Source organism: Pristis pectinata, chromosome 35 (genome assembly GCF_009764475.1).
Source record: "Pristis pectinata isolate sPriPec2 chromosome 35, sPriPec2.1.pri, whole genome shotgun sequence".
NCBI classification, from domain to species: Eukaryota; Metazoa; Chordata; class Chondrichthyes; order Rhinopristiformes; family Pristidae; genus Pristis; species Pristis pectinata.
Window position 1 is genome coordinate 3,714,779 of NC_067439.1, and position 23,142 is coordinate 3,737,920.

General features: G+C 47.9%; 1 protein-coding gene across 1 annotated transcript in view; it reads left to right on the forward strand.

Annotated features, from left to right (window-relative positions):
* The window catches only part of sipa1l3 (signal-induced proliferation-associated 1 like 3), a 191,510-nt gene extending 181,256 nt beyond the window's left edge, over positions 1-10,254 (forward strand). Inside the window, 3 exon segments of the mRNA XM_052044092.1 lie at positions 483-615; positions 3,496-3,577; positions 5,850-10,254. Of these exon segments, the coding sequence (XP_051900052.1) occupies positions 483-615; positions 3,496-3,577; positions 5,850-5,993 (359 nt within the window). The 3' untranslated portion in view covers positions 5,994-10,254.
* Positions 10,255-23,142: the final 12,888 nt, after the last annotated feature.

The following is a 23,142-nucleotide window of genomic DNA, read 5'->3' on the forward strand; positions in this document are numbered from 1 at the left end:
ATTATCTGAAATTGTTGAGTTCAGTTTTGAGCCCTGAGGACTACAACATGCCTAGATAGAAGATGAGGTGCTGTTCCTCAAGCTTCTGTTGGTATTTGTTGGACTAGTGTAGGAGTCCATAGAGACAGGGGGTCCAGAGCAAAAAACAAAATGCTGGAGGAACTCAGTGGGTCAGGCAGCATCTGCAGAGGAAAATGGTCAGTCAGCGTTTCGGGTTGAGACCCTGGGAGTGAAATGGGAAATTAAAGTGATAGGTGACTGGAAGCTCGGGGTCATCCTTGTGGACTGAACAGATTCTGCAAAGTGGTCACTCGCTCTGCTTCACCTGGAAAGACTGTTTGGATGGTGGGAATGGTAGGTGTTGCCCCTCCTTGTGCCCTTAACTCAGGCCCAGAGATTAGATAGTGAGCAAGCAACACAGAGGACTTCTCCAAACCATGATGTGCCAGTGGCTATTCTGCTCTCTTTTTGTTTTATTCTAGTCCAGAGAGCAGTTTCTCTCTTCTCATTAAATGATGCCTCTGTTGGATCAGAGGTTGGACCAGCCTACAACCCTACGCACGCACACATTGCCCTCGAGCGACAGAACTCCCCCAGAGCACCACACATTTTAAGGTGAGTGTTTTTCCTCTTGTAATTTCCCAGAGCTCTGGACTATTTGTTTCCTTTGTCATTATCAGGTTCTTGCATCAAGTTGAAAGGTGTAACAGTATTTTTCTCTCAGCCTGCTTGGAGAACCTCGTCCTCGGTATATTCGTACCCACTTAAATTCCTACCATGTTCCTTCAATCCTGATTTCATTTTCTCCTCATCCCTGCCATTTTCATGAACCCTGCAACGTAGCTGCACAGACAATGGTGCAAAGCTGGGGTGAGACCAAACTCTGAGAAAGGGAAGGTCTACTCAACCTGCCAGTGGGACCTTTCCTGCTGCTCATTCACTGGACGGTGACTACTGAGTTACCAAGGTGACCAGGTATGAGAGTGCAGAAAGCCATCTAGAACAGATGAATTAAAGCTGGTGTCACCTGCAGCTGTAGAACTTGTAGAATCAGTCAGCATTTGCTTTATAGCGCTCACTCTTCATGGGGGTAAATGCCAAGGTGGTTACAAAATTTACTTTGCTGTCGACAACAGAATTAATCCTGCATAAATGTAATTAAAGAGCACTGCCCAATGATGAAAGTGTTTTGGTTTGAATTAAAGGGATTAATAACTTTTGCCATGGGTGCACAGGGAGGGATTAATGCCAGTATGGTGAAGGAGGCATTTGACATGTTGACCTTCATCAGTCAGGGCATTGAGTACAGGAGTATGTTGCAGTTGGACAAGATGTTGGTGAGACCGCACTTGGGAGTATTGTGTACAGTTTGGTTATAGGAAAGACATCATTAAACTGGAGAGAATGCAGAGAAGGTTTACGAGGATGCTGCCAGCACTCAAGGGCCTGACTTGTAGGGAGAGGTTGGCCGGGCTAGGACTTTATTCCTTGGAGTGTAGGAGACCGAGGGGTGACCTTATAGAGGTGTATAAAATCATGAGGGGCATAGAGAAGGGAACTAAAAATAAGAGGGCACAGGTTTGTGAGGGGTGAAAGATTTAAAAGGGACCCACGGGGCATCTTCACGCAGAAGGTAGTGCATAAAAATTGTTGTTGTACCTGCCTTAACCACTTCCTCTGGCAGCTCGTTCCACATGGGCGGAAGAAAAGTTGCCCCTCGTGTTCTTCTCAAATCTTTCCCCTCTCACCTTAAACCTATGCCCCCTAGTTCTTGATTCCCCAACTCTGGGAGGGGAGGGGGGGTGCGCAGAATAAGACTTGAGTGCATTCACCCTCTCTATGGCCCTCATGATTTTTATACACCTCTCAGTCTCCTACACTGTAAGGAATAAAGTCCTAGCCTGTCCAACCTCTCCCTGTAACCCAGTCTCTCAAGTCCTGGCAGCATCCTTGTAAATCTTTCTTGTGCTCTTTCCGGTTTAATAACCTCTTTCCTATAGCAGGGAGACCAAAACTGAACACACTACTCAAGTACGGCCTCACCAGTGTCCTGTACAACCGCACCGTGACCTCCCAATTTTTGTACTCGATGCCCTGACTGATGAAGGCCAGCGTGCCAAAAGCCGCCTTCACCACCTTGTCTACGTGTGACTCAACTTTCAGTGAACCATGTACTTGTACTCCAAGGTCCCTCTGTTCCAAAAGTCCTTCCTGGATTTGACTTTCTAAAATGTAACACCTCGCACTTAACCGAATTAAACTCCATTTGCCATTCCTCAGCCCACTTACTCAGCTGATCAAGATCCCCCTGTAATTTTTGATGACCTTTTTCATTGTCCGCCATACCACCTATTTTAGTGTCATCTGCATGTGTCTATTCTCATACCCTGTTATGCTCTTGTATCAGCTATAATTGTCTCGGGGACAGTTAGAACTGATGTATCTTCAAAGTTGCCAACTCCTCTCCAATTTTCAGTTTTCACCTGAATATGATATTGCTACGGGTTCTGGTGGCACAGATGGTGGAGCTCCTGCCTCTCAGCTCCAGCAGCCCAGCTTCAGTCCTGACCTCTGTTGCTGTCTGGCAGAGTTCACACATTTTCCCTGTGACCACGTGGGTTTATGCCAGGTGCTCCCGTTTCCTCCCACGTCCCAAAGGTGTGCAGGTTGATGGGTTAATTGACTGCTGTAAATTGCTCCTAGTGTATGGGAGAGTGGTAAAGTATGGAGGGCATAAAAAGTAGGATTAGTGTAAATGGGTGGTTGGTGGTCGATGCGGACTCGATGGGCCACGGCACCATTTTCTGTGCTGTATGAATCTGACTCTATATAGGTTTTAAGGCCAGAATATGGCCAGTTGCTCTTTCCCTGTATATCATAATGGTAAGACCTTCCTTATCACCTTCCCCTCTGTAGCCATGTAGTCTCCTCCTGGGAGAGGTCAGATAACAGAGGGGGAATAAAGGAAAGGTTCACTGAAATAAAATCCTCTTTCACCAAATTGTTTGTTTTAGTGATGATTAGTTGGGAGCTCCAAGAATTGCTCACCTGGCACTCTTTGAAATGGCAGTCATGGAATCTTTTACATAGGAAAGAAGTGAACGCCTAGGTCTAATGTCTCGTCTGAGAGACAGCACCTCCAACAGTACGGCACTCCCTCAGTATGTAGAACATCAGACACAGAACAGTACAGCACAGGAAGAGGTCCTTTAGCCCATAATGTTGTGCTGAACTAATTAAGCTAATGACACCTAATCCCTTCTGCCTGCACGTGGTCCACATCCCTCCATTCTCTGCATATTCATATGCCTATCTAAGAACCCCTTAAACACCTGTATCGTATCTGCCTCCACCCCCACCCCTGGCAGCAGTGGTTCTGGACAGTCGGCCTGGATTTTGTTCTCAAATCCTTGTAATGGGATTGAAGTTTCTGAGACCCAGGACGTCTGGCTGTCCACATGTCCTGGTTGTAATGAGTGTTTGTGTTTGTTGCAGCAATGAGCCAGCATTAGCACTGACAGGGAAGGTCTACCAGCTCGAGGTGCAACTGAAGCAGCTACAGGATGATCTGCTGAAGGTGAGAGGCAGATGTCACTGCCAGGGCCCATTTATTAACATCCCTGGGCGAAGTGGCTGGGCAACTTGAATAATGACTGAGGATCAACTGTGCTTGTTTATTGGGATCTGGGCATCCATCCCTTTATTGGTGCTTGGGGGAGGGGGGGGATAAAGTTCCCACATCCCACAAAACGTATTCTGGCTTTCTGATCCCAGTCCATTTGTTGTCCATCCCTTGCGAAGGTGGTGGTGACAGCTGATGGGCTTGCTAGACCATGTCAGAGGGCATTTAAGGGTGAATCACATGGGACGGGTCTGAGGTTACATACGGCTCAGACTGGGTAGGTGGCTGGTGTACCAAGTAAGGATGGCAGGTTTCCTTCCCCAAAGGGCTTCAGCGAACCAGATGTTTTATGATAATCCAGTAATTTTAATGGACTCAGACTAATTGTTAGGACTGGACCATCCTAAAGACCAACAAACCATCTGCTGGAGGAACTCATTGGGTCAATCAGCATCTGTGGGGGGGTGGGAAGGAATTCTCAACGTTTCGGGTCGAAACCCTGCATCAGGAACCCTGCATGCATCCTGATGCAGGGGTTTCAACTCAATGTTAACAATTCCTTTCCTCCCACAGATGACTGCTCGACCCGCTGAGTTCCTCTAGATTCCAGCATCTGCGGTCTTTTGTTCTCATCCTTTGGACCAGACCAGGGCCACGGGTCTCCCACCCTGAACGACAGGGGGAGACTGTTGCCATTCCAGTGCAGTGTGGTTCCAGTGGTCTGGAACAGCACGTGAAATGATAACAGGAGTGGGAGTTTATATGGAGAGACCTGGATACAAACACCCTCCTCACAGAAGCCAGGAAGGCCAAGAGGAGATTTAACAGTTATTTTTAAGCGGGAAGGAAATAGCAGAATTGACTCAGATGGAGAGATCACTCCCTCATGTACTATTGGCACTGAGACCAAGGTGATTAAATCAGCAGATACACAGGAGGCTGCAGATGCTGGAATCTGGAGCAACACACAAAGTGCTGGAGGAACTCGGTGGATCAGGTAGCATCTGTGGAGGGAAATGGCCAGTCGGCGTTTCGGGTCGAGACCCTTCATTTGGACTGTCCAAATTAAGGGACTTGACCCAAAGTGTCAACTGTCCATTTCCCTCCACAGACGCTGCCTGACCCACTGAGTTCTTGAGAAACCAAAGGGAAGGATTTCTATGCGGAGAGCTGTAGACAGGTTTGTTATATCAAAGTCCTCTTATAAGGGAAGAAGTATTTGAAGGAGGTAAAAATCTGAGAGGGACCGAGTACAAGTGAGACAGCAGGACTAAGCTTTGGATTGTCATTGTAAGGGGCTGTCATGATGGGCTGAAGGGCCTCAGTCTGGGTTTAAACAAATGGATTAGAATGCATGGCCATATACATAGTCATTGTTCTAGAGGATACAACCACTAACTTCACATCACTTGGTAATTATCCTGTGGGAAACACTGGATGAATTGGGTCAGGCTTTCTACTGAGTCACTGACTGCTTGGGACTGCTGTAACATTGGACTGGGATCAGAAAGCCAGGATGTGTTTCCGAGATGTCCTTTTGTGGGATGTGGGAAATTTTCTTTCCAAGCACCAGTCGTCTGCCAGGACTTATCCTGAAGTATTCCCTTGATGATTTGCAAGATGCAGAGGAAATGCTGTGCAGTCAGTGTTGAAGTCTTGAAGTTCAGGAAGCCTGGGAACTTCCAGACTGGCAGTTCATTCCGTGACTGTACGAGAGTGAACCACCCACTGGATGTACAGAGGCAACAAACTCTGCACAGCCCAGTAGACTAGTAACCCAGCACATAGACCAGTCAACCTCCTCACTACTGGGTGGCGACAGTCTGCTTATTCTGTGTCACTTTGTTTGTGTATTCAGTGCATCCTTTGGTCATCAGAACCTCAGCGCACTGGGTGGGGGATTCCGTCTGCATCTCTTTCATCCCTGTATTTCTGTTCCCTACTCTCTTTTATCTGTATTTATTTCTCTCCTCGCTCTTTTTTTCTCTCCTCGCTCTGTTTTTCTCTCCTCGCTCTTTTTTTTCTCTCCTCGCTCTTTTTTTTCTCTCCTCGCTCTTTTTTTTCTCTCCTCGCTCTTTTTTTTCTCTCCTCGCTCTGTTTTTCTCTCCTCGCTCTGTTTTTCTCTCCTCGCTCTGTTTTTCTCTCCTCGCTCTGTTTTTCTCTCCTCGCTCTGTTTTTCTCTCCTCGCTCTGTTTTTCTCTCTCTCACTCTCTTTCTTTCTCTCCAGGAGAAAGAGGATAAGTTTGTTCTGCAGGCCGAAGTAGCGAGCCTGAGGGTCAATAACCAGCGTCTCCAGGAGGAGTCCTTGTCTGCCACAGAACAGCTGAGGAAATTCGCTGAAATGTTTTCCAGCACGATGGATAAGAAGTGATACCAACCACGCTGTCCATGACGAACCTGAACCTGTTAGATTTTTCCTGTTATCGTGTTACAGAGCAGCAACCCATCCTGGAAGATTCCACAGCCTGCAGAGCCATCGCAGTCATTTTATCACCAGGCTAAGGTGGTAGTTTCTGGGCGTGCGTTGGAGGAGAGCAGTGTTAGGTTGCCCTTGTCTGCTTACAGTCATCCAGCTCTCACTACTTGACCCTGCAAAGATCACCTGCCTTGCATCCATTAATAGTGCCAGCACCAACCCAGCCGGTGCAGTGTTTCATTTATCTCCAGTGGTTTCACCCCTCCCACGGACTGTCACAACACAGCACAAGAGCCTGTTAATCTCTCTCCTTCCAGCACTCTGCTGCTCCCTAAAGGCAGTCAAGATGATGCAAGTTCATGGGGAAAAAAGTCAGTTTTATATTTACAAAAAATGCAGGAATTATTGTTGTGACCCTTTTTAACCAGTCTTAACTTTAGTAAGTTTGTGAAAGCACCCCCCCCCCCCCCCCAAAAGCCTCATCTGTATCCTGCTGCTCAACCTAAGGTTATAGTCTAGGGATAAACCTTTCTATCGGTGTGTTCCTGAAATCAGTGTTTCAAAGCTTAATGTTCACCTTGTCCAAACCTTAGAACATGGGGCAGTTTCAATTCACGGCCTTGATATTCAAAAATCAGCTTGTAAAGTTCATGTGATTTTTGTTTTTAAATAATTATCTTGGGAAAAGAATAGTGACTAGACCAAATCCGAATCCACATGGATTGGAATATTTCAGGTTTGATGGTCGGGCTGGGTTTACTGTGCTGACTAGAGACTGACGGTCTCTCCCTGGATGAAAGGAAGCTAAGTCAGGCAGGGTTCCCACTCCCTGTTGCTGCCCAATGACCCCTCTACTCCCTCACTCCTCCACCACCACAACCCCCCCCCAGTGGGAAAACATTGCTGGAAACACTTTGTGGTACAAACTCAAGTGATGCCTTCTCTAGTGGGTAGTGGGAGAGCTCAACATCCAGCAGCACACACAAGAAATGGTCAATGAGGCAATGTTTTGGATGCTGGAGAGACGGCCTTCATCTGTACAGCCTACTCCTTGATTCAGAGGCTTGAGGGAAGGAGAGAGATTGGATCAATTATGCAGGGAGCCATTTAAACTCCAATGCAGGTGGATCATTTAAGGCCACTGTCAGTTTATCATTATACAATCCAGTTGTGATGTTGAGACCTTGTCCTCTGTACAGTCTGCTACACTGTTGACGTATTTCAGTAAGCTATTTAATTTTATTTGAAAATGTTAATCAAAAGGTTTTGTTTCCGATATAAAAGATTGAATATTTCAGACTGAGACAGTCAGGTTACCTTGGTCTAATGATAATATAGGAAGTAATTAAAAGCACTTTCTCACGCAGACTAAATTATTTTCTAGAAAAGTTCCATTTAGGATGGCTCAGGAAATTTAAACTGATAAATGTATATGCTCTTTGTGTACACTATATTTGTATAAATTGTTTTAGATTTTTGTTTTAATTTGAAATCTTAAAAATTGCAATTGGAGTTGTTGAGGTGAATCAGTGACTACTGAATATTGTGGAATGGTGAGGTTATTGTGCTCGAATTGTGAGGGTATCATGCATTAGGGGAGTGATGTTGCCAGATTGATGCAGACGTCTTGAATTGGTGAAACTGTAAGTGTTTTGTTTAATTCTCCCCTGTATGTAAGGGGAACGGTCATGAAATATGATTTCCTGCTCATTTGGGTTCCTTTTTCCGATTTAATTTTTGTTTTTGCTCATTTGAGGGGCGGTAAAGCCAGCAGTTGCTGCACTTGGGAAGATGCTGGTGAGCCACTACCCTGAACTGCTGCAGCCCTCGTGTTGGAGGTGCTCCCACGGTATTGGAGAGGGACCCAGTGACAATGGAGGAATGGCAACGCGTTCCCAAGTGCAGAAGGGGACCTCGTGTCCCAACACCCTGCTGCCCTTGTAGTGGAGGAAGTAAAGGGGACCAGTCCTGCCGTTGGCAGGGCCATGGGGCTTACAGTGCTCAGGGTGCTGGTTTCTGGGTCCGCAGGGCTGAACTCAATGGGAGGAAGATCACCAGGCAAAGAGCAGCAGCTGAACGAGGGGGAAGTTTTCATGCACTCGGGTATTACTGCATTGCAAGGTGGGTGTGCTGAGCCACTGCATGGACTGAACCTAATCCCCACCTCACACACCACTCATCCTCTGTTGCCACCAGCGGAGATACCACTGACCCAAACAAAACAGGGCAACACAGTGGGTAGTACCGCTGCCTCAGCACCAGTGACCCAGGTCCAATTCCGACCTCCGGAGCACTCTGTGTGGAGTTTGCACATTCTCCCTGTGACTGCGTGGGTTTCCCCACGGGTGCTCCGGTTTCCTCCCACATCCCAAAGGCGTGCGGGGTCAGTGGGTTAATTGGCTGCTATAATTTACCCCCAGTGTGTAAGTGAGGGGTAAAATCTGGAGGGAGTTGCTGGGAATGTGGGGAGAATAAAATGGGATTGGTGTGAATGTGTGGTTGATGGTTAGCATGGACTAGGTGGGCCAAAGGGCCTATTTCCGTGCTGTACCACGCTGTGTCTCTGACTAAATCAGGGGACCCTGTAAAATGAAGAAAGCTGTCCAGGCAGTGAATGCTGGTTGAGGGCTCCACAAGCAGTGAGGCACTGGAACTTTCCGGAAAGCTGCAGTAGACATCACTGTTTGCTCAACCCTGTACATTGGATCAGTGGTCATTTCCCAGGTGGGTCCAGACCAGTGACATCCTTGAAAACAATGCAGTCTCTCGTTGGAGATGGGCGCCTCTGCCAACTCTCATCCTTACAAATTCTGCTGGAGCAATTCTCAAAATCATTTTAGGCTTAAATATTCATACAGTTAGGTCTCATTCACGTGGCCTTGCAATAATGCAGTAAGACTCAGTGTGTGTGAATGCCTAGCATTGCATTTCTCGGTGTTCTAGCAGAGAGTTAACATGCCTGTCCTGTGAAGATGACTAAGGAATTTGGGATGCATCTGTTTGCCAACATTTGGTTCCTTTTCTAGCCAGGATGCTTAATGGCCACTTCCTCATTGAAGCACACACGTTAGGGGCTGGGTACTCGTGGGTCTCCAAAGAAATGTGGAGTGGCAGGTGACCAGGTCTTAGGGGAACTGTACAGTCAAATCGGAGACCCAGGACATTACAATGATCAGTTGAGCGTTGCAGCACTGAGATTGAAATCCAAGCTGAAACTCACAGACAGCTTGCTGTGTGTTAGACTAGGTTGTGGAAGGTTGAGTGGGGGAAGGGAAGGGGGTGTGGGGGGAGGTTTGGTGGTGAGAGAGAGAGAGAGAGAGAGAGAGAATCAATTTAGCATCCAGTCACGCTGAGAGTGGTTGACACAAGCAGCGTGACTGAGGTTGGGGATAATTGAGCTCTGTGACAGAGCCCGAATGTGTTGTAATATTATGTTTAACCGCTGCCTTTTACCAGTAAGTTTAGTTTGTGTCTGAGAGAATGTGTCTGTGTGAGAATGTGCATGCATATGTGTGTGTGAATGCTCGCGTGTCTGTGTATAGGTATGTGCTGTGCGAGTAAGCATGTGGAAACACATGATGGTGTATGTGCATGAGAGAGTGTGTACCCTGAAGTAAAGGTGGGGGCAGTGAACATCCATGTACTGCAATTAATCTTGTTTTACACTTTGAACCAAAAACGCTCAGTCCTCCCTTGACTGTTCCCTCAGCAAGAATGCAGCCCCCTCTGTCTCTGCACGCTGACAGCATGTTAGTTGATGCACGTTTGAGGTTTCTTGCATAAACTGGATTACAAAAGAGACAGGTTTTTATAGGACATTTATATGGCAACATAAAATTTCATGCTGTATGGAAGATGTTCCAAGTGTCACAGCCGCAACCATCAATGTCTTAAAATTAAAGTTTACTTGGAATTTCAGCGTCCTTTGTAATATTTGTGTACAAAAAGTGAGAAGTCTTAAATTTTATTTTGTGTGGTGCCCATTTTCCAATGTACATTTCTGTCTGTAGGATTGTTGATGTGATTTATTGATTTCGGGACATGTTCTCTCATTGAATAGCGTGTAATTTATCTTTTTTCACATTTTATACAGACGTCATGCTTTCCAATGAGATTTGTATTTAATTATTCGGCCTTTCCACTGATAAATCATCTTTTACTTTGTTCTTTTGGCATGTATCTGGTAAATTGAATAAAAACTTTCATAAACTTGCAAGCTGCAATTTATCTTTAAGCTCTCAACTCACAGTTAAAGTTTCTTTTCAGTCGCACCCACCTCTGGTGATTGAACAACCTGTCAGTTCACACACAGCTTGTGGACTTTGATGGCAAGACCAGTATTTGTTGTGTATGCTTCGTTGCCTTGGAGAGGATGGCGAGGTACCCCTTGAACCAGTGCCATCTGTTCACTGGAGGTGCACCCATGGTGATGCTGCTGGATTTTGGAACTGGGCATGATGAAGGAATCATGTGCAGTGTAGAGAGGAAGCTGTAGGTGGTGGTGTTCCCCTGCCCCTGCTGCTTTTGTCCTCTTGGTGGTAAACGTCGGGGGGTGGGAAATGTTTACCACACCGTTCCACCAGGATTTGAGCTCATTTTCTGTCAGTGTTGACCTGTTTCACCTGGGATCTACTGTGATTTGGTCCTGATGTGTATGAGGTGATGCACTGTGTGTATGCCTACCCTATTATGAATGGTAGGGCCTCGAAGTATTGAGGAACAGGGGAACCTCAAGTGCACAAGGAACCCTGAACGTGGTGAAGAAGGCGTATGGGATACTTGCCTTCATTAGCCGGGGTGTAGAATGTAAGATCAGGGGAGGGTAAGACCCAATTATATAAAACATTGTTCAGGCTACATTTGGGTACTGTTTGCAGTTTTGGTCACTGCATATAGGAAAGACGTGGTTACACTGAGAGGGAGCAGAGGAGGCTCACCAGGATGTTGCCTGGGGTGGAGTGTTTCAGTTAGGAAGAGGTTCTTGATAGACTGCGTTTGTTCTCCCTGGAGCTGAGGGATACAAAATAGATAAGGTCGGTAGTGTGAAAGTTTTACCCCATTGTAGATGTGTATAAAAATAGGGGGCATAGGTTGAAAGACAGGGTCTGAGGAGGTTTTTTTTTCATTCAGAGAATGGTTGGAAAGTGGGAAATGCTGTCCGATGCGGTGCTGGAGACAAGAGACACAATGGAGAACACAGCAGACTGCAGACACTGGAATCTGGAGCAACAAACGATCTGCTGGAGGAACTCAGCAGGTCAGGCAGCGTCTATGGAGGCAAGTAACCAGTCAACGTTTCCGGCCGAGACCCTTCATCAGGATAGGACTTCCCAGTCTTGATGAAGGGTCTTGGCCCGAAATGTCAACTGTCCATTTCCCTCCTCAGATGCTGCCCGACCTCCTGAGTTCCTCCAGCACTTTTTGTGTGTTGCTTCAGATTCCAGCACTACTTGTGTCAGAGGCAAAATGCAGATTTTTATGTAGTTGTTAAAAAAACTACAGGTGCTGCAACTTTGAAATAAAAATATAAAATGCTGGAAACACTCAGCGGGTCAGGCAGCATCTGTAGAGAGAGAAGCAGAGCCTGCCATTCAGGCAGAACTGCCACTGACCCAAAACGTTGACTCCATGGACACTGCCTGACCTTCTAAGTGTTTTGATTTTAGTGTTGCTGCTTCAGGCAATACTGTGTTCAATGTGGTGACTTACAAAAGGGAATTGGACAAATGATTTAAGAATATAAAATTTCAGGGCTATGGAGGAAAAAGGTGGGACTAATTAGAGAACTGTTTCCAAATGCCAGCACAGGTTCAATGAGCTGAACAGCCCCCTGTATCATTCTGATTTAAATTGGTTCCAATTCAATTATTTTGCAGTCAGTATTTTTTCAGCTTCCTATTTGAAGCACTTCCCCTATTCCCAAAGGTATTTCTCACCCTGTTTATTTCTTTTGTAAACTCTGCACGTTGCATTTAGTGACCGAGGTGCAACAAGCTCTCTGCTGGTTTGTAACCAGCCCACATTAGGGTCCCCTGTTGTGGAGCACAGATCCTGGTGAGCAGCTGCTTCCTAGACAATTGCACAGTGAATCTGCCTTGCACTGCTTTCATTGTGCAGTGCCTGGTTCAAAAGGTGTGAGCTCAGCAAGTTTCCTGGTACCGACTGAATCTCAGTCGCTGTTTCATGCCTGAATGAATAAAGCAAAGGCAATTTAGAGAGGCACTGGCCCATGACTTTTAATTTAATATCCCTAAAGTCCTAAATCCATTATGTACGCAGTCGACGCCCTGCAGTGATAGCACACACGTTAAATGTGCAAATGTCAACTTGGATCAGCGCCGTCCTTTAAGGAAGGGACTGTGGATTCTCGGTTCCCGACGGCAGTGTTGCTCTGAGTGCCGTCTTTTGAAGACGACGTTAAACTGTTTAGCCCCTGCTCTCTCAATCGGATGCAGGAGAATCGCTGTAAAGGGAGCAGGGACGTGTCTGGGCCAATGTTGTCACCGTCATCTATTGCTGGGTGTCGTTGTAACTCTGCCCATGGAGCACGGGTAGGTGTTAACGCTGCCAAGCTGAAGAGCTAGCATGGATGCGATGGGTTGAATGTGCTTTGAACCAGATGCAGAGGTGACGCTGGTTCACACCTGGGCACAGAATGAGGCCAAATCACAATTACTGTAGGTGCTGGGACCTGTGAAAGGACAATATTTAATATGTAAGCAGGTTTTTTCCAAGTAAAGTTCAGAATCAATTTATGACGTGATAATAAATGATGTGAAGTACGTTGTTTTGTGGCTGCAGTAGAGTGCAAAGACAAAATTACTATAAATTACAATTAATAGTGCAAACAAAAAAGAATAACGAGGTAGTGTTCATGGACTGTTCAGAAATCTGCTGGCGGGGGGCAAGAAGCTGTTCCTGAATCATTGAGTGTGGGTCTTCAGGCTCCTGTACCTCCTCCCCGACGGTAGTAACAAGAAGAGGGCACGTCCTGGGTGGTGAGGGTCCTTAACGATGGATGCCGCCTTCTTGAGGCACCTCCTCTTGAAGATGCCCTCGATGGTGGGGAGGGGTGTGCCCATGATGGAGCCGGCTGAGTCTACAACCCTCTGCAGCCTCTTGCGATCCTGTGCATTGGAGCCTCCATACCAGGTGGCGATGCAACCAGTCAGGATGCTCTCCACCGTAAATCTGTAGTACTTCTACAAATCTCTTTGCAGCCTCTTCCCAAACTCCAGCCAGTCAAATGAATACGATGAAGGATTTCCCCCTCACACCCTCACCCACCCATTCTAGCTGCACCCAGTGTTGGCCAGAATCTAGTCTGGAAGTAATTAAAGACGAGCATTTCTATAGTGCCTTTCAAAGCCTTCGGTTGCTCTTCAGCACCTTACTACCAATGAAGTGCTTTTGAAATGCTGCCAGTATTGTATAAATACACTCAGTCAATTTTTACCCAGCAGGATCCACACAAACGCTTCAATGCAGGTGCAGCCTTACTGAAATAGAAACACAAATTGCTGGAAACACTCAACAGGTCAGGCAGCATCTGCAGAGAGAGAAACGATCGACGTTTTGGGTCTGTGAAAGATTTCTGACCAAGGGTCAAAGACCCGAAACGTTGACTGTTTTTCTCTCCCCACAGATGCTGCCTGACCTGCTGAGTGTTTCCAGCACTTTTCTATATTTTTATTTCAGACTTTCAGCATCTGCAGTTTTTGAAGCTTTGATGTTTGTGGGAACCAGTATTGGGGAGAATACGGGTTACACTCTGAGAGACCTGCTGGTCGGAGAATAATACTTTGCCATACCGCACCTGAGTAATTTGGGATATTTTGTAACAGGGCTGAGAGGAACTGGAAACTTTAGATCTTTTTCCAAAGCTCTCAGCAATTTGCCTCATCTCTGGGTCTGCTGGTGACTAGTAGATGGAGATTGATTGCTGCGGTTATACATTGACCCCATTCCCACCCTGTCAAGTTGATCTGGATAACACAAGACAATACAGATGAACTGTGGTCTTTAATCTTCCAGTGATTCCTGCCTATCTGTCCTTTCCCATGGTTTCAGGATCAGAGTTGTGCAGCCACTACTGTCGAATAGCTTCACAACACTTTCTGCCTGGGCTCCCATATGAAGAGGACCCACTTAGTGAAATACCAGTGTACAGTGTGACCATAGGAACAAACAGTTCCTTCAGAGAGAGAAGAATTAATCCCAGGGGAGTGTCTGGAAAATTAACTATTGAATGAATTTTGCAATTTTAGGGAGATCTTTAAATAAAAACATAATAAACATTATTAAGGCAGAAGTTATTTCTATGTTTAAATGTTCACAGTCATAGAATAACACAGCATGGAAATAGACCCTTCAGCCCAACTCGTCCATGCCAACCAAGATGCCCATCTATGCTAGTCCCATTTGCCTGCGTTTGGCCCGTACCCCTCTAAACCTTTCTTATCCATGTACCTGTCCAAATGTCTTTTAAATGTTACTATCCCTGCCTCAACCAGTTCCTCTGGCAGCTCGTTCCGTACACCCACCACCCTCTGCGTGAAGAAGTTGCCCCTCAGGTCCCTTTTAAATCTTTCCCCTCTCACCTTAAACCTACGCCCTCTAATTTTTGGTTCCCTTTCCCTGGGAAAAAGACTGTGTGCATTCACTTATCTATGCCCCTCATGATTTTATACACCTCTATAAGGTCACCCCTCAGTGTCCTACACTCCAAGGAATGAAGTCCCAGCCTGCCCGACCTCTCCCTACAAATAACTCAGGCCCTCCAGTCCTGGCAACATCCTTGTAAATCTGCTCTGCGCTCTCTCCAGCTTAATGAAGTCTTTTCTATAACAGGGCAACTAAAACTGTGCACAGTACTGCGAGTGTGGCCTCGCAAACGTCTTGTATAACCTCAACATAGCATCCCAACTCAAAAGGTTACAGGTTAAACAGTCCTGTGCGTAATAGTTGAAATTCAATCTTTGAGCAGCAGGTGGCACACTAGGCTAAGTTTAGGGTCTAAGGCTTGACGAACAGCTTCTGTTTGACGTTTAACTCTGCAGATTATTTTACAATTGCTCCTTCGTTGAGAGCAGGGGAGATGTTTGCCTCCTGGTTAAATGGTAGCATTTTGTTTCCAGTGGAGAAGGCTGGAAGCAGGGACGAGGAAAGTGGAGGTTCCAGGGTCTTCATCCACCTTGGGTATCCCAGTGCACTGACCCTGGTCAAGTATCAACACCCCCCCACCCTGCTCTCCCCACTCCTCCCCATCACCAGCCTGCTCCTCTCTCAGTGAGAGCAGACTGGCATCTCCACAGCACCTTTCCCAACCTCGGGACGCCCCACCGCTCTTCACAGCCCACAGTGTGGGAAAGGTGGCAGCAAAGGTGCACATAGCAAGATCCCACTCAAAAACAAACAGCAAGGCGATAACGACCGTGAACGTTGGCTCTTGGACACCGGGAGAAATCCTCGGCCATTCATTGTAAACGGCGACTCTTTTAAAGGGGAGAGCAACGTTGCACCTCAAACAGAAGCCCTTGCGCAGCGTGAGGCACTGACGGTGCTGCACTCCCTCCGCACTGCACCCAAGGAATCTGGAGCAAAGAACAAACTGCTGGGGGGGAAATCTCCAAACTAGGTGCTGGAGGAGCTCAGCAAGTTGGGCAGCATCTGCGGAGGGAACTGCACAATCGATGCTGAGTTCTTGTTTGTAAATTGGTAAATTGGTTTATTATTGTCACATGTACCAAGGAACAGTGAAAAACTTGTCTTGCATACTGTCCATACAGATCAATTCATCACATCAGTGCATCGAGGTAGTACAAGGGGAAACAATAACAGAATGCAGAATAAAGTGTTACAGTTACAGAGAAAGTGCAGTGCAGGCAGACAATAAGGTGCAAGGCCATGACGAGGTAGATTGTGAGGTCAAGAGTCCATCTTATTGTACTAGGGAACCATTCAATAGTCTTATAACAGCGGGATAGAAGCCGTCCTTGAGCCTGGTGGTACGTGCTTTCAGGCTTTTGTATCTCCTGCCCGATGGGAGAGGGGAGAAGAGAGAATGTCCGGGGTAGGTGGGGGCTTTGATTATGTTGGCTGCGTCACCGAGGCAGTGAGACGTGTAAGCTGGAGTTTGTTGCTCCAGGTTCCAGCATCTGCAGGCTGCATGGGGCGAACCTGCAATGGGTTCATTCCAGTTACAGACACTGAGGTGAAATTGCAGCCACCAGCTCTCAGCTGACGAACAAACCAGCAGGAAAATAACACTTAAACCCTTCAGCAAACATCTGACAAACCTCGAGGTGTTTCATGCAATCCTCTTGATTCAGGCACAAGGAGGGGGAAACTTGGGGTGGGTGGTGACGGTTGTGCTCTCTCTGGTCATTGGAGCAAGGGTCCCACTGCCCTGTTATAGACCACAGAACATAGAACAGTACAGCACAAGAACAGGCCCTTTGGCCCACGAGGCTATAACTAAACTAATCCCTTCTGCCCACACAATGTCCACATCCCTCTGTTCTCTGCACATTCAGGTGCCTAAGAGCCTTTTAAATGCCTCTGTTGTATCTGTCTCCACCCCCACCCCTGGCAGCCTGCTCCAGGCACCCACCACTCTCTGTGTAAAAAAACATCCCCTGCACATCTCCTTTGAACTTACTCCCTCTCACCTTAACTGCATGCCCTCTGGTATTAGACGTTTTGACCCTGGGAAAAAGATACCGGCTGTGTATTTATGCCTCTCATAATCTTATAAACTTCTATCAGGTCTCCCCTCAGCCTCTGCCGCTCCAGAGAAAACAACCCAATTTTATCCAACTTCTCCTTATAGCTCATGCCCTCTAATCCAGGCAGCATCCTGGTGAATCTATCTTCTGCACCCTCTCCAAAGCCTCCACATCCTTCCTGTAATGGGACGACCAGAACTAAATGCAATACTCCAGCTGTGGCCTAACCATACCTTCCTGACTCTTGAACTCAGTGCCTCGACTAATGAAGACAAGCATGCCATATGCCTCCTTTATCACTCTGTCAGCTTGTGTAGCCACTTTCAGGGAGCTGTGGACATGCCCATGGGAGCTCGCTGGTGACTGCAATGGGATTGGAACACATGCAGGACAATAAAATGTTTGGTTCTCCCTTCTCCCCGGGGGAGGGACAAGGGGAGTTCTCCGCCGGGACTCACCGGGAATTAGCCAGTGCTGTCAGGGTTTCTGCCCAGGGTTTACCCCAGCCCCACTTCGCTGGCAAGTCTGTGCCACCCCTATCCCTGAGGCATCACGCCGGTCAGTGAAGGGTTAACTCACCGGGCGATTCAACGTAAAGTGATCATGATTACTGCGGCTGCCAAGGGTTAAAGTTTGTTCGTTCAAAACTTTGTCACCCTCTGCCAGTCCCCGTCTGCTTGTTGCAGTATGGGAAAAGAGGCAGACGCTGTGCACAGGAAGATCCCACAGCCGTAACCGTGTTCGGACAGAGGTGGATGAAAGGAGTGTGTCAATTATCCCAGCAACACTCGGCATCCAGTAATGACTCTGCACACCAGACGCTTTACAGCAGAGCACTGAATGTGGCCATTTGGCCCAGAGACCCCATGCTAGCCTTCCTTTGACTAACATCTGCCCCAACAGTACTGACAGTGATAGGTCGCTGTTTAACACCGGGGTACAGTACTGGTGGGAACAGTTCTGTCGCTGTATAACACCAGGGTACAGTACCGGTGGGGACAGGTCTGTCACTGTATAGCACCAGGGTACAGTACCGGGGGGACGGGTCTGTGGCTGTATAACACTGGGGTACAGTACCGGTGGGGACAGGTCTGTCACTGTATAACACCGGGGTACAGTACCGGGGGGACGGGTCTGTGGCTGTATAACACTGGGGTATGGTACCAGTGGGGAGAGGTCTGTCACTGTATAACACCGGGGTACAGTACCAGTGGTGACGGGTCTGTGGCTGTACGACACTGGGGTACAGTACTGGTGGGGATGGATCTGTCACTGTATAACACCGGGGTACAGTACTGTTGGGGCCGGGTCTGTGGCTGTATAACACAGGTACAGTACTGGTGGGCACAGGTCTGTCGCTGCATAACACCGGGGTACCGTACCGGTGGGGATGGGCCTGTCACTGTATAACACTGGGGTACAGTACTGGTGGGGATGGGTCTGTCACTGTATAACACCGGGGTACAGTACTGGTGGGGACGGGTCTGTCGCTGTATAACACCGGGGTACAGTACGGTGGGGACAGGTCTGTCGCTGTATAACACCGGGGTACAGTACTGGTGGGGACAGGTCTGTCGCTGTATAACACCGGGGTACAGTACTGGTGGGGACGGGTCTATCGCTGTATAACACCGGGGGTACAGTACGGTGGGGACGGGTCTGTCACTGTATAACACTGGGGTACAAGACTGGTGGGGACGGGTCTGTCACTGTATAACACTGCGGTACTGTACCGGTGGGGATGGGTCTGTTGCTCTACAATTCACTGGCGTTTTGTTGCTGAGCCCCTGGTTTCTGAGATTCTTCGCATTGGTACCTCCCCTTTAAGGCAAGCGTCGTAATTTGCAGTTTCCTTGATGTTGGCTGTGTGAATGAGGTGTCAGATCTGCCAACACACCTACGCAGGGAGACAGGATCACCATTTGTCAAAAGGCACTATTAAATAAATGCTGGGAGATTAATTTTAGATTTAAAAGAAGATTAATTTTCTTTGTGCACGAATCGCTTTGTTTTCTGTTTGTGAGGTTCAATTGTGACGAAAACATTTCACTAAACCAACCCTCAACCCATCCCCTTCAACTTATCCTAATGTGTTGTGTCGTACAGCGACAGACCCGTCCCCACCGGTACTGTACCCCGGTGTTATACAGCGACAGACCCGTCCCCACCGGTACTGTACCGCGGTGTTATACAGCGACAGCAGACTGTGTGTTGCTCCAGGTTGCAGCATCTGCATCAAGTCACAGAGTCACACAGCACAGCAACAGGCCCTTCGGCCCAACTGGTCCATGCCGACCAAGATGTCCATCTAAGCCAGTCCCATTTGCCTGTGTTTGGCCCATGTCCCTCTAAACCTTTCCCATCCAGGTACCTGTCCAAGTACCTTTTAAATGTTGTTCTTGAATGTTGTTATCAGAAGATACAGAAGCCTGAGGGCACGTACCACCAGACTCAAGGACAGCTTTACCCCACTGTGATAAGACTATTGAATGGTTCCCTTATACGACGAGATGGACTCTGACCTCACAATCTACCTTGTTGTGACCTTGCACCTTATTGCACTGCACTTTCTCTGTAGCTGTGACACTTTACTCTGTACTGTTATTGTTTTTACCTGTACTACCTCAATGCACTCTGTACTGACTCAATGTAACTGCACTGTGTAATGAATTGATCTGTACGATCGGTGTGCAAGACAAGTTTTTCACTGTACCTCGGTACAAGTGACAATAATAAACCAATACCAATACCTCCCTCACCCACTTCCTCTGGCAGCTCGTTCCATATACTCACCACCCTCTGTGTAAAAAAAGTTGTCCCTCAAGTTCCTATTAAATCTTTCCCCTCTCACCTTAAACCTGTGCCCTCTAGTTCTTGATTCCCCAACCCTGTGAGCATTCACCCTATCTATGCCCCTCATGGTTTTATACAGGTCACTTCTACCAGAGGATTTGATACAACCCACATCGGGGCAACCCTCTACCCCTGGCCTACACACCAGAGGGACCCAGGGAGGGTCTTAACCAATCATTGAGGGTCAATGAGAAAGCCTGCTGCCCACCATGCCCCCACCCATCTCCCCATCTCCCCACCATCAATCCTTACCCCTCCGTCACTCACAACAAAGCACACGGCCCGGTGGTGTCACACTGCTCTCTGTGGGATCTTGCTGTGCACACACCCACTCCAGTTCTTCCTGGCTGTGGAGTGCTTCAGGACTCCTGCAGACAATTTCCGCTGACCAGTGGACGCTTGACTGAAGGGTAAAACTGTTCCCGGGACTCGATGTTCAGGATGAGCATCTCGGCTTGAATCTCTCTGTGTGGGACCTTTCCCATCACCCTGGGAGGCTCAGTACTATGTCTCATCTCAATCACAGCCCCCTCTGACAGTGTGACTCTCCCTCAGCACTGCCCTGAGAGCGTCGGCCTGGATTTTCATATCCAAGTCTCTGGAGTTGAGCTATCAGTGGTTAGTCTGGATGAGGCTTTCAGGTGGCACAGTGGGTGAAGCCACTGCCTCACAGCTCCAGTGACCTGGGTTCGATCCCGACCTCCGGCGCTGTCTGTGTGGCGTTTGCATGTTCTCCCTGTGACCACATGGGCTCCCTCCCACATCCCAAAGATGTGAGGGCCGGTAGGTTAATTATCTGCTGTAAATTGCCCCTAGTGTGTAGGTGAGGGGGAAATATTGGGTCGAATGTGGGAGAATATTTCACTGTTAAAGTTAGTGTGGGGGGGGAGGGATTACCCTGTGAGCTGACATAGGCTTGATGGGCCAAACTGCCTCCTTCAAGGTTGTAAGGAAATATGGAATATGGAGAGATTGTTAGCAATAGGAGGAGGAGAGCCAACGCGCATTCACGCTCCAGAACAGTATAACTTCCTTCCGTCGCAGTCCTCAAACCAGACACTGGAACTGGAGGAATTCAAAATGGAATAAATAAATAACGCCGTTTTTGTTTGCGAAATGCAGGGAGGCAAATGTGGAACTGTCACTGCATCAGTCGATCAACACAGGCTGGATAATAAAACTATTTCATCTTCGACGGCTCGTGATATGACGGTGCATAATGATATTGCACGGATTGTGCCTTTTCCCATTTTCATATTGAGTTCTTAATAGTTTCAGCACACATCAATCATTCATGCTCCGTCTGTGAGCTCGCTCGCTGTTCCTATGACAACCCTCTCCCACTGTGAGCCAGACATTTCTACGGCTTTTCTCGGGAGCTGAGTTTATTGTGACGAGCTGTTTTAATGTACCTCCCTACTTTCATCAGGTTTCTCTCTCTCTCACTCTCTGCTCGCTGAGTGTTTTATTTCAGTGAGGGCAGTTTGCAGCCTTTGAAGAACTAGTATTGGCAGGTGGGATTGAAGAGCCTTTAAGTTCACCAGGTTGTTAAATCTTCTCTCTGTGTACCTACCAGCAAATTAAAAACACAAGATTCATTCCACATTGGGTTCTGAATCTGTTGTCAAGACTCCAATCTGTGAAACCCATATTTCTGAATTAATTGAAAAGCTTTGTGGAGCTTGAGTTGACTCAGAGAGGGATTCTGAGTTCTCTCCCTGTCCCCACTCCCATTGTAGAACCTTCAGGACACTTGTAAAGACTGCAGAGACTTGGGGCTTTCACACTTGGTCAGATTTCTATAACGAGAGCCGCAGGACTCAACAAGAACTTGCACTTATGTAGCAGACCTCCCCAGTGTATGCCCCAGGAGCAATGGCGGATGGTATGTAACACTGAGCCACAGTCAGCGGTGGGGGAACAGCTAAAATGGAGGTCGGACAAAGAGGAGGATCTCACGGAGGGTCACGGAGGAGAGAGGGAGTGGGAGGGGCTCACAGACTCGGCTCCTGAAAGTGTGGGTTGCTCCCTCACCTCTGAGGGTCAGGAGGTTACTCATAGACATTCATACAGCAGGGAAACAGGCCCTTCAGCCCACCAAGTCCATACTGACCATCAACACCCATTTACACTCATTCTGTACCAATCCCATTTTATTCTCCCCACATTCCCATCGACTCCCAACAGATTTTACCACACTTGGGGCAATTCACAGCAGTCAATTAACCCACCAACCTACACATCCTTTGGGATGTGGGAGGAAACCGGAGCACCCGGGGGAAACCCACGTGGTCACAGGGAGAACATGCAAACTCCACACAGACAGCACCGGAGGTCAGGATCAAACCCGGGTCACTGGAGCTGTGAAGCAGCGGCTCTTACCAGCTGAGCCACTGTGCCACTGAGGTTGTGGGTTCAAAAGCCCATGCCTGACACATTATTTCACGTTTCAGTCACAGGTGGAGACTTTCCAAGGAGGCATTACACTGAGCCCCATCCGCCCTCTCAGGTGGGCAGCCGGAGATCCCACGGGCAGGACTGGAGGGAGAGCTTGGGAGCTTTCTCATCTCCAAATCAGGCATCATATCCTGGTTCATGACAACAGCCTTCCACAACAGGTCCTAACTGGTCTCCTACTGAGATCTGGGAGGTCTGGAGAGCAGGGTCGCCCCGTCAGGGCCAGTGCCCCCTGGTAACACCAGGGACAGTTGTGGAAGGTATGTGAGGTCCCAGTTCCATGGTGTCCACTGCAGTGTGTGCCATCCACAAACTGCACAGCAGTTACTCCAACACCACCGCCCTAAACCCACCACCTCGACCCACGGAAACCAGCCTCCCCTCTTGGACTCTGTCCTTACCTCTTGTCGCCTGGGCGAAGCAGCCAGCATAATCAAAGGCCCCACCCACCCGGGTCATTCTCTCTCCTCCCCTCTCCCATCAGGCAGAAGATACAGGAGCCTGAGGGCACGTACCACCAGGCTCAAGGACAGCTTCTACCCCTCTGAGATAAGACTGTTGAACAGTTCCCTTCTATGATGAGATGGCCTCTTGACCTCTCAGTCTACCTTGTTGTGACCTTGCACCTTATTGTCTACCTGCACTGCACTTCCCTGTAGCTGTGACACTTTACTCTGTACTGTTATTGTTTTCACCTGTACTACCTCAATACACTCTGTACTAACTCAATGTAACTGCACTGTATAATGAATTGACCTGTACAATTGGGATGCAAGACAAGTTTTTCACTGTACCTCGGTACAATAATAAACCGACACCGATACCAATACCAAAGGAAGGGCAAGAGCGGCAGGGTGCAGGGGAGCACCACCACCTGCAGATTCCCCTCACACACCATCCTGACCTGGTAAAAAGTAACCACTGCTTCGTTCTCACCAAGTCTAAATCCCAGAACTCCCCGACAGTTCCCTCACCAGAAGGACTGCAGCGGTTCCAGAACAGATCCCCCTCATGGACAATAACTGCTGGTTTTGACGGTAGGGCCCAGATCCTGGGAGTGATGAGGA